Source organism: Engystomops pustulosus, chromosome 10 (assembly GCF_040894005.1).
Source record: "Engystomops pustulosus chromosome 10, aEngPut4.maternal, whole genome shotgun sequence".
Lineage (NCBI taxonomy): Eukaryota > Metazoa > Chordata > Amphibia > Anura > Leptodactylidae > Engystomops > Engystomops pustulosus.
In genome coordinates, this window is record NC_092420.1 from 2,302,543 (window position 1) to 2,316,587 (window position 14,045).

General features: G+C 45.7%; 1 protein-coding gene across 1 annotated transcript in view; it reads left to right on the forward strand.

The window, feature by feature from the left end:
- Positions 1-4,056: 4,056 nt before the first annotated feature.
- Positions 4,057-14,045, forward strand: part of LOC140104628 (metabotropic glutamate receptor 2-like) — a 32,861-nt gene continuing 22,872 nt past the window's right edge. The window contains exons 1-4 of the mRNA XM_072128246.1: positions 4,057-4,531; positions 4,844-5,047; positions 6,923-7,983; positions 11,547-11,706. Coding sequence (XP_071984347.1) covers positions 4,057-4,531; positions 4,844-5,047; positions 6,923-7,983; positions 11,547-11,706 — 1,900 coding nt within the window. The remainder of the gene's footprint in view (positions 4,532-4,843; positions 5,048-6,922; positions 7,984-11,546; positions 11,707-14,045) is intronic.

Consider the following 14,045-nt stretch of genomic DNA (forward strand, 5'->3'; position numbering starts at 1 on the left):
ACACAAGAGCTTACAGTCTATGAGGATGAGGGGGTGACACAAGAGCTTACAGTCTATGAGGATGAAGGGTGACACAAGAGCTTACAGTCTATGAGGATGAAGGGTGACACAAGAGCTTACAGTCTATGAGGATGAGGGGTGACACAAGAGCTTACAGTCTATGAGGATGAGGGGAGGACGCAAGAGCTTACAGTCTATGAGGATGAGGGGGAGACACAAGAGCTTACAGTCTATGAGGATGAGGGGGTGACACAAGAGCTTACAGTCTATGAGGATGAGGGGAGGACAAAAGAGCTTACAGTCTATGAGGATGAGGGGAGGACACAAGAGCTTACAGTCTATGAGGATGAGGGGGTGACACAAGAGTTTACAGTCTATGAGGATGAGGGGGTGACACAAGAGCTTACAGTCTATGAGGATGAGGGGTGACACAAGAGCTTACAGTCTATGAGGATGAGGGGGACACAAGAGCTTACAGTCTATGAGGATGAGGGGTGGCACAAGAGCTTACAGTCTATAAGGATGAGGGGGTGACACAAGAGCTTACAGTCTATGAGGATGAGGGGGTGACACAAGAGCTTACAGTCTAAGAGAATGAGGGTGACACAAGAGCTTGCAGTCTATGAGGATGAGGGGGACACAAGAGCTTACAGTCTATGAGGATGAGGGGGTGACACAAGAGCTTACAGTATATGAGGATGAGGGGGTGACACAAGAGCTTACAGTCTGTGAGGATGAGGGGGTGACACAAGAGCTTACAGTCTATGAGGATGAGGGGTGGCACAAGAGCTTACAGTCTATGAGGCTGAGGGGTGACACAAGAGCTTACAGTCTATGAGGATGAGGGGGTGACACAAGAGCTTACAGTCTATGAAGATGATGGGTGGCACAAGAGCTTACAGTCTGTGAGGATGAGGGGGTGACACAAGAGCTTACAGTCTATGAGGATGAGGGGTGGCACAAGAGCTTACAGTCTATGAGGCTGAGGGGTGACACAAGAGCTTACAGTCTATGAGGATGAGGGGGTGACACAAGAGCTTACAGTCTATGAAGATGATGGGTGGCACAAGAGCTTACAGTCTATGAGGATGAGGGGGTGACACAAGAGCTTACAGTCTATGAGGATGAGGGGGTGACACAAGAGCTTACAGTCTATGAGGATGAGGGGTGGCACAAGAGCTTACAGTCTATGAGGCTGAGGGGTGACACAAGAGCTTACAGTCTATGAGGATGAGCGGGTGACACAAGAGCTTACAGTGTATGAGGATGAGGGGGTGACACAAGAGCTTACAGTCTATGAGGATGAGGGGAGGACACAAGAGCTTACAGTCTATGAAGATGAGGGGTGGCACAAGAGCTTACAGTCTATGAGGATGAGGGGGACACAAGAGCTTACAGTCTATGAGGATGAGGGGGTGACACAAGAGCTTACAGTCTATGAGGATGAGGGGGTGACACAAGAGCTTACAGTCTATAAGGATGAGGGGGTGACACAAGAGCTTACAGTCTATGAGGATGAGGAGAGGACACAAGAGCTTACAGTCTATGAGGATGAGGGGAGACACAAGAGCTAACAGTCTATGAGGATGAGGGGGGACACGAGCTTACAGTCTATGAGGATGAGGGGGTGACACAAGAGCTTACAGTCTATGAGGCTGAGGGGTGACACAAGAGCTTACAGTCTATGAGGATGAGGGAGACACAAGAGCTCACAGTCTATGAGGATGAGGGGGACACAAGAGCTTACAGTCTATGAGGATGAGGGGGGACACAAGAGCTTACAGCCTATGGAGATGTGGGGGTGACACAAGAGCTTACAGTCTATGAGGATGAGGAGAGACACAAGAGCTTACAGTCTATGAGGATGAGGGGGTGGCACAAGAGCTTACAGTCTATGAGGCTGAGGGGTGACGCAAGAGCTTACAGTCTATGAGGATGAGGGAGACACAAGAGCTCACAGTCTATGAGGATGAGGGGGGACACAAGAGCTTACAGCCTATGGAGATGTGGGGGTGACACAAGAGCTTACAGTCTATGAGGATGAGGAGGGACACAAGAGCTTACAGTCTATGAGGATGAGGGGTGACACAATAGCTTACAGTCTATGAGGATGAGGGGGGACACTAGAGCTTAGAGCCTATGGAGATGTGGGGGTGACACAAGAGCTTACAGTCTATGAGGATGAGGAGGGACACAAGAGCTTACAGTCTATGAGGATGAGGGGTGACACAATAGCTTACAGTCTATGAGGATGAGGAGGGACACAAGAGCTTACAGTCTATGAGGATGAGGGGTGACACAATAGCTTACAGTCTATGAGGATGAGGAGGGACACAAGAGCTTACAGTCTATGAGGCTGAGGGGTGACGCAAGAGCTTACAGTCTATGAGGATGAGGGGAGGACACAAGAGCTTACAGTCTATGAGGATGAGGGGGGACACAAGAGCTTACAGTCTATGAGGATGAGGGGGTGACACAAGAGCTGACAGTCTATGAGGATGAGGGAGACACAAGAGCTCACAGTCTATGAGGATGAGGGGGGACACAAGAGCTTACAGCCTATGGAGATGTGGGGGTGACACAAGAGCTTACAGTCTATGAGGATGAGGAGGGACACAAGAGCTTACAGTCTATGAGGATGAGGAGGGACACAAGAGCTTACAGTCTATGAGGATGAGGGGTGACACAATAGCTTACAGTCTATGAGGATGAGGAGGGACACAAGAGCTTACTTTATATGAGGATGAAAGGGGTGACACAAGATGTATCTGGTGTTTGCTGGATAACAGATGGGAAATAGAGCATAGAACAGATTAGTAAAGGGAGAGTTTACATTTCATGCAGTTAGTGATGTGATAGATCTGCCTAAAGAGATGGGTTATAAGAGCTTGTTTGAAGCTTTGGAGGGTGGGTATTGGTCTCAGAGTCTGGGGAAGGACATTCCATAGAATTGGTGCAGCTCAGGAGAAGTCCTGTATAAGTGCGTGAGAGGTTCGATTTATGGTAGAAATTAATCTAATTTCATTGGCAGATCCAAGAGCACAGGAAGGGCGATAGACTGTTTATAAATCTATACATGTTGGTTCTCCAGAGATAGGGAAAGTAGTAGAAGCAATACTACTACTACATAATACAACGGAATTCATTGCAGCAGCGACACCTAGTGGACATTGGGCGCACTACCTTAGTGAATCGCTGGAAGACCCGAATCCTCCACACAGAACGCACCGCTGGATCGCGACAGGACCGGGTAAGTAAATCTGCCCCAATGTGTCTTCCAATGGAGCTTCCATATACTCCTGGACCAGCTCCCCTCCCCGTCAGTTTCTAACAAATCCTGTAATTTATATTAATTATTTTCGATAAATGTGATATAAATTGTTGGTAGTGAGAGAGGTCGGCCATGTCCCTGGAGAGGAGGATAAAGGCGAACGTGCATTTCATGAACCCTCATCTTAGTATACAAAGATGAGGGTTCATGTGTATTACACATCACAAGCTTGAAGTATATTCCTTATAGAGGGACAATATAAGGAGGGGCCATATCACAGGACATATCTGGGGATAGACTCCTAGTGGTGACCAGTCTGCAGTCTCACAATTATCTTGGAACCTGTGGTTCTTCTGGAATTGATTGATTTTGGACTTGCTGATTTTCATTTTATTTCCTTATGTGAACACATTTTCTTCTCATTAATCCTTGTCTTTCCCATAGATGTGGATCCGGGTTTGGAACAGGCTTCCAGCATTATACCTCTGTTCTCTGAGGATCCCAGGGGTCATATTAGATTTTGTTGCATTATTTCCTGGTCTTCTCCTTCTTACATTATTTTGTGTTTCTTTATTTTCAGATTTTGGATTCTCTCCGAGGTTCAGAAATCCCAGTGATCGGTTGGTTGTTCTACCACAGCTTTAAAACAAGGCAAGCGTCCTAACCTCCTGCGCATGGTGCCCCCTGACCAATACCAGATTAGAGCCATTATAGATCTCCTCATCCATTATAACTGGACCTATGTCTCCATTGTGGCGTCTTCCGATCCCACTTTTATTTCAGTCATGGAGGAATTTAAGAAAGAAGCTGAACGTCACAACATCTGTATCGCTACCACTGTAGTAATGTGTTACAGAGAAGACTATAGACATGACATTGAGAACCTGAAGAAGCATTCCCGGGCTCGGGTGGTGGTTCTGATTGTTAATCTGAAGGATCTAGAACATTTCCTGGCTGATTCTAATAGACTCAATGCCTCCTTCACCTGGGTGGTCAATACTACCTGGGGATCAACAGAGAAGATAGTGGAGAAATATCACAAAGCTGTAGGACGGGTCATCGGTGTGGACACTCAGTCCTATCCCCTGCCGAGGTTCAATAACTATTTCCAAAGGTTCTATGACAAATTCCAAAAGAACTATAATCGGTTACAGTTAGAGAAAGAAGACAGAAGAAGAGAAAGATTCAATGACTATCTTTATCAAGATCACACATCTTTTCATTCTCTATATGGTGGTTTCCGTTTCAGATATTTTACAGGTGATATTTACATGTAGAAACATATTCGGGGTCAGTACAATGACTGGCACATTTAAGGTTTCTTCTCAGTGGCCACACTATGAAATGCTCAGCCCTAGGAGGCAGTCATAGAAAATGTATAAAAAGCTTTTACAAAATTCTTGGATTTTTATTCCTCTTAGGGAACAATTTGTGTTTACCCCATGGGGTTTGTGTTTCCTTCTGGATCAGTTTTGTAGGTTGATGGAGTTGATGGACCAGCAGCTTATTTATTAATAATTTTATCAGGTCATAGATCCACAGCTCAGATCTTATTTTTCTAATTATTTTTAGATCGTTTAGATCTCAGTTTTGACATCCTCCAACCCGAAGATTTCCTATTCGCACCCAAGATCCAGACTGTAGTGAATGCAGTGTACGCCATCGCTCACGCCCTACAGAACATGTCCTCCCCCACCTGCCCCAATATGAGCGCGGACTGTGTGAGGGAGCACAATGACACCTTCATGATGTTTCTTAAAGACATTTCATTCAATGGTAAGAAGGGGAAGTCTTGAGGGACATGAATATATCTATATCAGAGGATGTGATGGCCACGTGTGATCAGCCACCGGTACTGAACACAATGGGGCTTATTTAATTACCCTGTCCTATCGCGATCCCCGCTGTGCGTTGTCCAACGATCATGGACTCTGGCGCGATTCACTAAGATCGTGCACCCGATCTCCTGCTTGTGTTGCTTCCCCGCTCAGGTCGGCCGGAGTTCACCATCTTTTTCCCGGTGTATGTAAGTGCATTGTCTTGCGACACAATTTAAATGTTAAATCCGTTGCATCGTCTGATGGGCTGCCCCCCGATTTCTGTAGCATGAAAGCTGGAGCCAACGCGCCAAAATCTGACACAATCCCCTTCTAAATCCCTGTCTCTGCGGCGCGATCACTGAAAAGTCGGAAAACCCGACGGAAATGCGGCTTTGGGACCCTTAGTAAATAAGCCCCAATGCAATTGTTCTGCTGTTTGTAGGTAAATGAGTAATACCTAGACTTGTATATTGTAGCAAACCCTCAGCCATGAGAGGAAGATGTGCTTGGCATTTTAGAAAATATTCCATATTTAATGTAGTTATAATGTACTGTATATGCTCGAGTATAAGCCAACCCGAGTATAAGCCGAGACCCCTAATGTTGACACAAAAAACTGGAAAAACCTATTGACTCGAGTATAAGCCAAGGGTGGGAAATGCATTGGTCACAGCCCCCCCCAGTATATAGCCATCCAGCCCCTGGAGTATATAGCCAGCCCCATTAAGTATATAGCCTGCCAGCCCCCTGGAGTTTATAGGCTGCCTGCCTGCCCCCTCAAGTATATAGCCTGTCTGCCTGCCCCCTCGAGTATATAGCCTGCATGCCCCCCTCGAGTATATAGCCTGCATGCCCCCCTCGAGTATATAGCCTGCCTGCACCCTCGAATATATAGCCTGCCTGCCCCTCGAATATATAGCCAGCTGCCTGCCCCCTCAAATATATACCCTGCCTGCCTGTCCTCCTTGAGTATATACCCTGCCTGCCTACCCCCCTCGAGTATATAGCCTGCCTGCCTGCCCCCTCGAGTTGACTTCATAGTGTGTGTCGATGCGGCTGACGTCACGAAGTCCTGACGGACCAGGACCCGATGTTGGAGCCGCGATGGATGTCTGGGAGCGTCAGAAGGTGAGTTCATTTTTTGGGTTTTTCCTTGACTCGAGTATAAGCCGAGTTAGGGTTTTTCAGCACATTAAAAAACTAAGCTTATACTCGAGTATATATGTAATTATCTAAGAAAGTTACACCCCGATACTGAAGCGGCTTAATTACCGAGTTCTGGTGATTACATTTCTTGTCCTTTAGCTTTGGCATCGTTCAGCCTGAAGCCTTATATTATTTTTATGACGAGATCGAAGCAGAGACCGACAGCAAGAATTGTTCTCTTCAGGATATAGAAGACATTTCCATTCTACTATCTGAACACTAAAGTAGATTTATCAATGTTTCTACTCCAGAAAACTGGAGTAATTTGCACCTGACATTCGCCACATTTACTGCAGGTTTTAGACCAATTTTAGGCTGTTTTCCGCCTCCTACGAAAAGGAGTGTGTCCTCTGTTAAAAGGGGTGTATCCTTTGTAAAAGGGGATGTGTCTGTGCCAGAAATAACCAGTCTGTGCGCCAGAAAATTCAATACTATGTCACAGCAAACAAGACCAACTAAAAGGAGGTGCAAAGTACAACTCACCCATCTTATCCTGCACCAGATTCATCATCCAGCATCAGGCACAGGGATAAATCTGGAGCAGATGAGATCTGTTGACTTTGACTCTGCACTGGATTAAAGACCCAGACATTAATACATCTCCCCCATTGTGTTTCCTCCTCAGCTCCGTTCTCTCCTCCAGATGTACAATACACTGTGAGATTTGATGAGAAAGATTATGGACCTGCGAGATACAACATCTTCACCATCCATGAGATCAATGGAACCTTCAAGTACCAGCAGATTGGATCCTGGGCAGAGGAGCTGACACTCAATGCGAGTCACAGCATGTGGGAAAGCAACACAGTGCCTGAATCCCTCTGTGGTGAACCTTGCGATAAACATCAAGTGAAAGACTTTGACCAGGGGAATCCTTGCTGTTGGGATTGCACAGAATGTTTACCAAATCAGATTGTAATAAATGAGACCACATGTAAAGCCTGTGTCTCCGGATATTGGCCCAACACAGACCACAATAACTGCTCCAAGCTCCCTATAGATTACATCCGGTGGGGGGATGGATTGGCTATCGGATCGCTTAGTTTCTCCGGCCTGGGAATACTTTCCACCATCTTTGTGGGCGGAGTCCTGTTATGGAATAATAACACCCCAATAGTGAAGGCCTCGGGGCGAGAGTTCTGTTACATCCTGCTGAGTGGAGTCCTGCTCCTCTATATCATGACTTTTATCTTCATTGCTCGTCCTTCTGTTGTCATCTGTGGTCTCCGACGCCTGGGACTTGCCACATCATTCGCTATTTGTTATTCTGCCTTATTGACCAAGACCAATCGTATCACCCGCATCTTCAACAGCGCCCAGAAGGGGATTGCACCGCCGCGTTATATCAGCCTGGCCTCCCAGCTGTTTATCTGCCTGGCCCTCATCACCTGCCAGCTCCTGGGTCTGGTGATATGGCTGATTGTAGACCTGGCTAAGGTTATTGAGTCTGTATCTTCAGATAAACCACTAGTGATTCTGAAGTGTAAATCAGGAGACATGAAGATACTGCTCTCCCTGGTGTACAATGTCCTCCTCATTCTCCTCTGCACAGTATATGCCTTCAAGACCCGAAAGTATCCGGAAAATTTCAATGAAGCCAAATGCATTGGATTCACCATGTACACCACCTGCATCATCTGGTTGGCCTTCCTGCCCGTCTTCTACATCACCTTTGATCATCCTAAGGTAAAATCAAGAAACATCACAGGTCACTCTACAAGTCATAAATCCTATAACTTTGGAATAAAATGTGGATGTAGCCAGTGGCGTAGCAGCCGTAGCGGTTGCTATGGGGCCTGTGAGGTTAAGGGGCCCGGGGATGCACGGACTCCATGTGTCCCTGTACTGTTAGTGCCTGCCGGATTGTGCCCCCGGGCCCCTACCACTGTGTCCACTCCTAAACCCGTTACCTCCGTGAGCTGCCCGTCCCCTCCCACCGTGAGCCGGCTGCCCGCCCGCCCCCTGGCACAGGTGACTGACCGTCCCCCAGCATAAGTGACTTCCCCCCCCATCTCCCTGCATTCTGGAGCCGACCACTGACAGAGCGGACGGATGCCCCTCCTCCCCACTCTACAGCCCAGTCTACACCGTCCCCCCCCCCCTCCCCCATAACAAGCAACCGTCTCACTCAGCAAACACCCGCCCCGGCGACAAGAACCCGCCCGCACAATCCCACGCGCGGCCGAGCAAGCTGCCGCCCGTCTCAAAGGTCTTGTTGTGAAAGAAGTGAGTAGGCCGCTGACAGGTAGTACAGATGATAATCGGGCAAACCCACACCCCCCATCCTGGGGACCAGGTGAAGGAGCCAAAGCACTTTCAGACCTTTGTAAAGATCTGTGTAAAAGGAGGGAAATGTGTCCACAATCTCAGGGGTGGTATGCACCACTCTGTTAGAAGGTGATTTAATACAGGGGATTAAATACACAATGGTGTGGGGGAGGGATTTATGCAAGGCGATCGCTACCCCACCGGAGCACGACAGAGGGTTGTTATCAAAGAATCATGATGTGAAGTGCTTAAGTTTGATTGTAGGGGCATGGCCCACTTTAAAGTGGATTTCTTGCAAAGAAAGGACCTGAACCCTGTCTGATGTGGTGGAGTACCTGTGCATGCTTTGAGGGAGAATTCAGTCACTTGGAATTTAAAGGAGGGATGTGAAGTTGTTATACCTTTATTAGAAGACCTCAGCGATCCAACTGCTGTGAGGGAAGGGTGGGGGGAGGGAGGCGGCTAGGGAAAGAAGGAGCAGGAACAATGACCAGAAATATTAGCACAGAGACAAAAAAGGAAACAGAAAACTAGCAGCACCTAAAGAAAGGAGCCACAGCCTAAACTAACAGCTGAGGCTAAAATGGTGTTGGCCTAACAACCAGTGTCGTCTGAGATCCCTAATGGGGGTATATAACGGTAGAACCAATGAGCCGTTACTGACACCCCAGCACAAGCACAAGTAGTGGAACACGCATCATTAGGGAAAATGTTAATGACTTCCTCAAATATAAAGGGGCACATTCTCAAAGTGTGATCAGGACCAAGTGTGATCATCCTCTCAAGTGCAGGCATGATCTGTTTTTGGTTTCTGTATTTTAGTCGGATCGGTTCTTTGAGAGAGTAGAAATGGAACCGACCCACCACTTCTCTCGGATTTTGGATCGAGAGGTCGGAGAGCTTGGTGAGCTCTGTCAATTTTAATATGCATATTGTGGGCCTTCCAGAGGATGTTGCTGAGAATTTCAGTGACAGTGGAGAACAAAGAAGCAGTTTGAACAGTTTCAGGAAGAACTTTGATGTGCAAGTTATTCCGCCTGCTTGTATTCTCTATATCATCCATACAGCATGTTTCTGCATTGCATGTATTTGCGTTTGGTGGTGTTGAACCATATCTTTCAGAATTTCCGGGCCTAGGTTAGTAGAAGAGGAAAAGGTTAGGAGAAGTGCCTGATCCAAGTGGTCTACTCTGGTGGTCAAAGAAGTAACATCAGAACGTGGACTGGCAAACTCTTGTTCAAATTCAGCCAAGACTTTAGAGGCAAATTGAGACATACCATCCTTGGTGGGTAGGGAGGAGAGAAAAGCTTAAATATTTTGTACCATAGGGAGCCTGTCTTGCTGAAGGATTTGTGCAGCAGGAGAGGACTGAGGTAGGATCCCTGGGCTTGAGTGGCAGAAATAGGGGTTAATAGTGGGGTCTGCAGACATCTTGCATTGTACTGAGTAAGGTAGGAGGGGAGATTGAGGAGATGCGGTTGGTCCCTTCCAGTGAAGGTTGGTCCAAGACAGTGGAGTTGGAGGGGCCGGATGCCCAGGTGAGGGGGCTGTTAGGTCAGCTGGAATGGGGCGGGAATTTTGGCAGAATAAACAGGCATTGCTAACAGGAGACTTTGGGTGAACACCGTGGCTCTCATACTCATGGATGAGGAGGCGGCAGAGACAGTGTACTGGGCGGCAGCCAGTATGAGCAGTTCCAAGGTGGAGGACTCAGGGATAGCAGTAGCAAGCATGAAGTGCTGTGTGCCTAGGGACATCTGAAGTGTCGATGTATACAGTGCCACGGAAGGTCCCTGCAATATCTCACTTCTGGCCGGGGGTGACTGGTCTGACTTCGGTGGTTCTGGCTCCACTTGTGATTGTGGCACAGCAGTCTCTTGGCCCCAAGTCAGGGTGGTTGAGTGGGAGCTGGTGGCTGCCACAGATGGTAAGGAGCATCCCAAAGCTCAACAGGGGTAGAAAGTTGGCACAGCCCTAGCGCGGGAGATCCGGAGGTAGCACTTCAGAAGTGGCCATCTTGAGCATGTGTCATTCTGGCCAGGTTGCACATCTTCTGCTGGACAGATTACTGGGCTTGGCAGATTCAGGGGGTTGAGGAGTCTTGGTAAGGGCTTTTGTGAGGCTAAGGCTAAGCTGCTGGTAAAAGTTCTGGGGCTATGATCATTTTCAGACCATGCACCCTTAGTGGTACTATTTTTAACATTTAGATACTGGGCTGCACTGTGACTCGGCCAGTGAGGAGCACTGTGACTTGGTCTCTGATGAGCACAGTGACTTGGTCTCCGAGCAGCACAGTGACTTGGTCTCTGAGGAGCACAGGGACTTGCTCTCTGAGGTGCACAGCAACTTGGTCTCTTAAGAGCACTGTGATTTGGTCTCTGAGGAGTATAGGGACTTGGTCTCTGAGGAGAACTGTAATTTGGTCTCTGAGGAGCACAGGGACTTGGTCTCTGATGAGCACAGCGACTTGGTCTCTGAGGTGCACAGCGACTTGGTCTCTGAGGAGCACTGTGACTTGGTCTCTGAGGTGCACAGCGACTTGGTCTCTGAGGAGCACTGTGACTTGGTCTCTGAGGAGCACAGGGTCCTTGTTCTCTGAGCAGCACAGTGACTTGGTCTCTGAGGAGCACTGTGACTTGTTCTCTGAGCAGCACAGTGACTTGGTCTCTGAGGAGCACTGTGACTTGTTCTCTGAGGAGCACTGTGACTTGTTCTCTGAGCAGCACAGTGACTTGGTCTCCGAGGAGCACAGGGACTTGGTCTCTGAGGAGCACTGTGACTTGGCTACTGAGGAGCACTGTAGCTTGGTTACTGAGGAGCACTGTGACATAGATACTGGGGAACACTGTGATTTGGCTACTAGGGAGCACAGTGACTTGAGCTTTCTGGCTACCTCAAAGTGCTGTACAGTATTGGTAATACTGTATAAATGTAAGTAGCTCGCTGTAAATGAGACATTGTGTCTCTTATATCTCCGGCAGGTTCAGGTCACCACTCTCTGCGCCTCCATCAGTCTCTGCGCTCTTGTTATACTTGGAGGTCTCTTCGTGCCCAAACTTTACATCATCTTCTGTCACCCAGAGAAAAATGTAAAGAGAGGAAAGTGTGTGAAACCCTCCAGTCATACAGAGACATCACATGGTGAGTGTCATAGTGATGGGTTTACAAGTTATCATCCATAATTCCTATGCTGACAGATCTGATGTCTTTTTGGGGCCTTTCTTGTGACAGTATCAACTCGATTAGATGAGCTCATGTCTACTAAGCCTTACACTTGTATAATTTTATTATAGGTACGGCTGGAGTCTTCCTTTCTCACTGATGAAGAAAAACGTCACAATACAATAGATAAGGGACAAGTCTCTAGCATGATCCACCATATTATATCCTCCATTATCCTATAAGCATGACCCCAATATAATCCCTGCATGACTTGAAGTCTGACCCAAGTCACATGATCTTGCTTTGACATCCCTGCATCTTCTCATGACATTATGGACTGGAAACACGTCTGCAACAAACAGTAACTTAAACTTCATACAATAATGTTTGATCTCCTCACTCTACATATATATATATATATATATATATATATATATATATATATATATATATATATATATATTCTATCATGTATTGGGCTTATATGAAATAATATCTTGCTCTTACCCTGTAACCATTAGAGTAGAGAAATATATAGAAATCTAATCCATGTGTAACTTGTCCCTTTCTTTGGTTTCGTTAGTTGTGTTCCTCCTGGTCCAGTGAGATCCAACCTAAGCATAATATAAAACCTGACTGATAAATCCTCACTGTCCGTGCACTCAGCTATTACGGTATATACACATCCTAGTAGGTCTGCTGTGAAGGCAACAATGAGGCTTATTTACCAAGGGTCCCGCGGCAGCATTTCCGTTGGGTTTTCCAACATTTTTCGCGCGTGTTGTATGGACCATAATATGATGGAATAAACTTTTGATTTTATCCACTATTCTGGACTCTTTTTCTTTCTATTGAGAAAACATACCTGTTATTATAGTTACAGCTATAGAAGAACAGCAATATGTGTATTGAGCAGTTTACTCCTAATTATGCAAATGTGTGAGAAAGCATTTCCATTTCTGCCAGAGACAAAACATCTTAAAATTGTTCTAGTGTTTGGTTGAGTTTCTCTTTCGGTCCATTGGTTTCTAGATGAAATGTTAATGAGAAGGACAGAGAGATTCCCAAATGTCCACAAAATTCTCTCTCAAACTTAGAGACAAACTTTACACTATGATCAGAGACGTATAGATGTACTGATTTCTAAGTTATGCATACATAAATATGAAAAAATGGGTGTGAATTTTTCATCCATCGCAGTACCTACCTACCATCAAACAAAATTTTTTTTTGCATTGATTGGGATGTGTAGTATAAGTTTTCTTAGTCCAATGAGGTCCTCTCCGTGACATAGCAGTCACATGGTAATTGGAGCCTCCTTGTCTGCATTGATTGGGATGTGTAGTATAAGTTTTCTTAGTCCAATGAGGTCTTGTCCGTGACAAAGTAGTCACATGGTAATTGTCTGCATTGATTTGGATTTCAAATTTTAAAGCATGTGAAGAAAAGAATCCCTTGAAGCCCTTTGGTCTAGTAAATAATAAGTGTGAACTAAGTTATTTGTCTACATTTGAATGGCAAATCCTGAGAACTGTAGAGTGCACATTTGGTATAGGCTGCCAAGATATTAGGTGATTTACCAAAATACATCTATTCAATTTAAAATCTATATTTAATCCACTAGGTGCCTGTGACCCCAAATCGTATATACATCGTCCTTCATGTTTATTTAATTTTTTCCTCATATCCTCCCCTCTCAAATTTTTTATACATTTTTCTATTCTCCAACATAGCTTCCCCATAGGTTCCTTTGCTGTTTTCATGGTTTTTTTAAGGCAGAATAATTGTTGATGTACACATTTTATCTTCATTTAGACATTCTCTTATCACCTGAATTCCTTCCAACTGTTAAAAACATTTAAATATTGATAAAACATCCCAACTTCATAGTAGTAAGTAATCTTAATTTATCGGAGGAAACTTTTATTTTTTATAATTAAATGTTGTGCATCCGCAAATTCTTCTAATCTACACATATAAACATCTCTACATGATAATCTGTTTTGTCTAGTACAACTACTCCTTTCCCGACTTCTTCCAGCACATTCACTTCGTCACCTTCATCTGTTTGTCCTGTTCTTCAGAATGTTCTTAGACAATGCAGGACATTATCTTAAAATGATAATATTAAAGTAGAATGTAAATTTGAGAGTAACATTATACTCTCTATATGAACTCTATATGAACATTATATTTTCTACCAGGGGTCTCCTAGTGAAAAGGAATGACCAGAAAATTCCCCATCATGATGTTACCCGCATCGACATAACCAATCAGCATTATGAAAGATGAACTATCAATTCTGCCAAGAGGGGGAT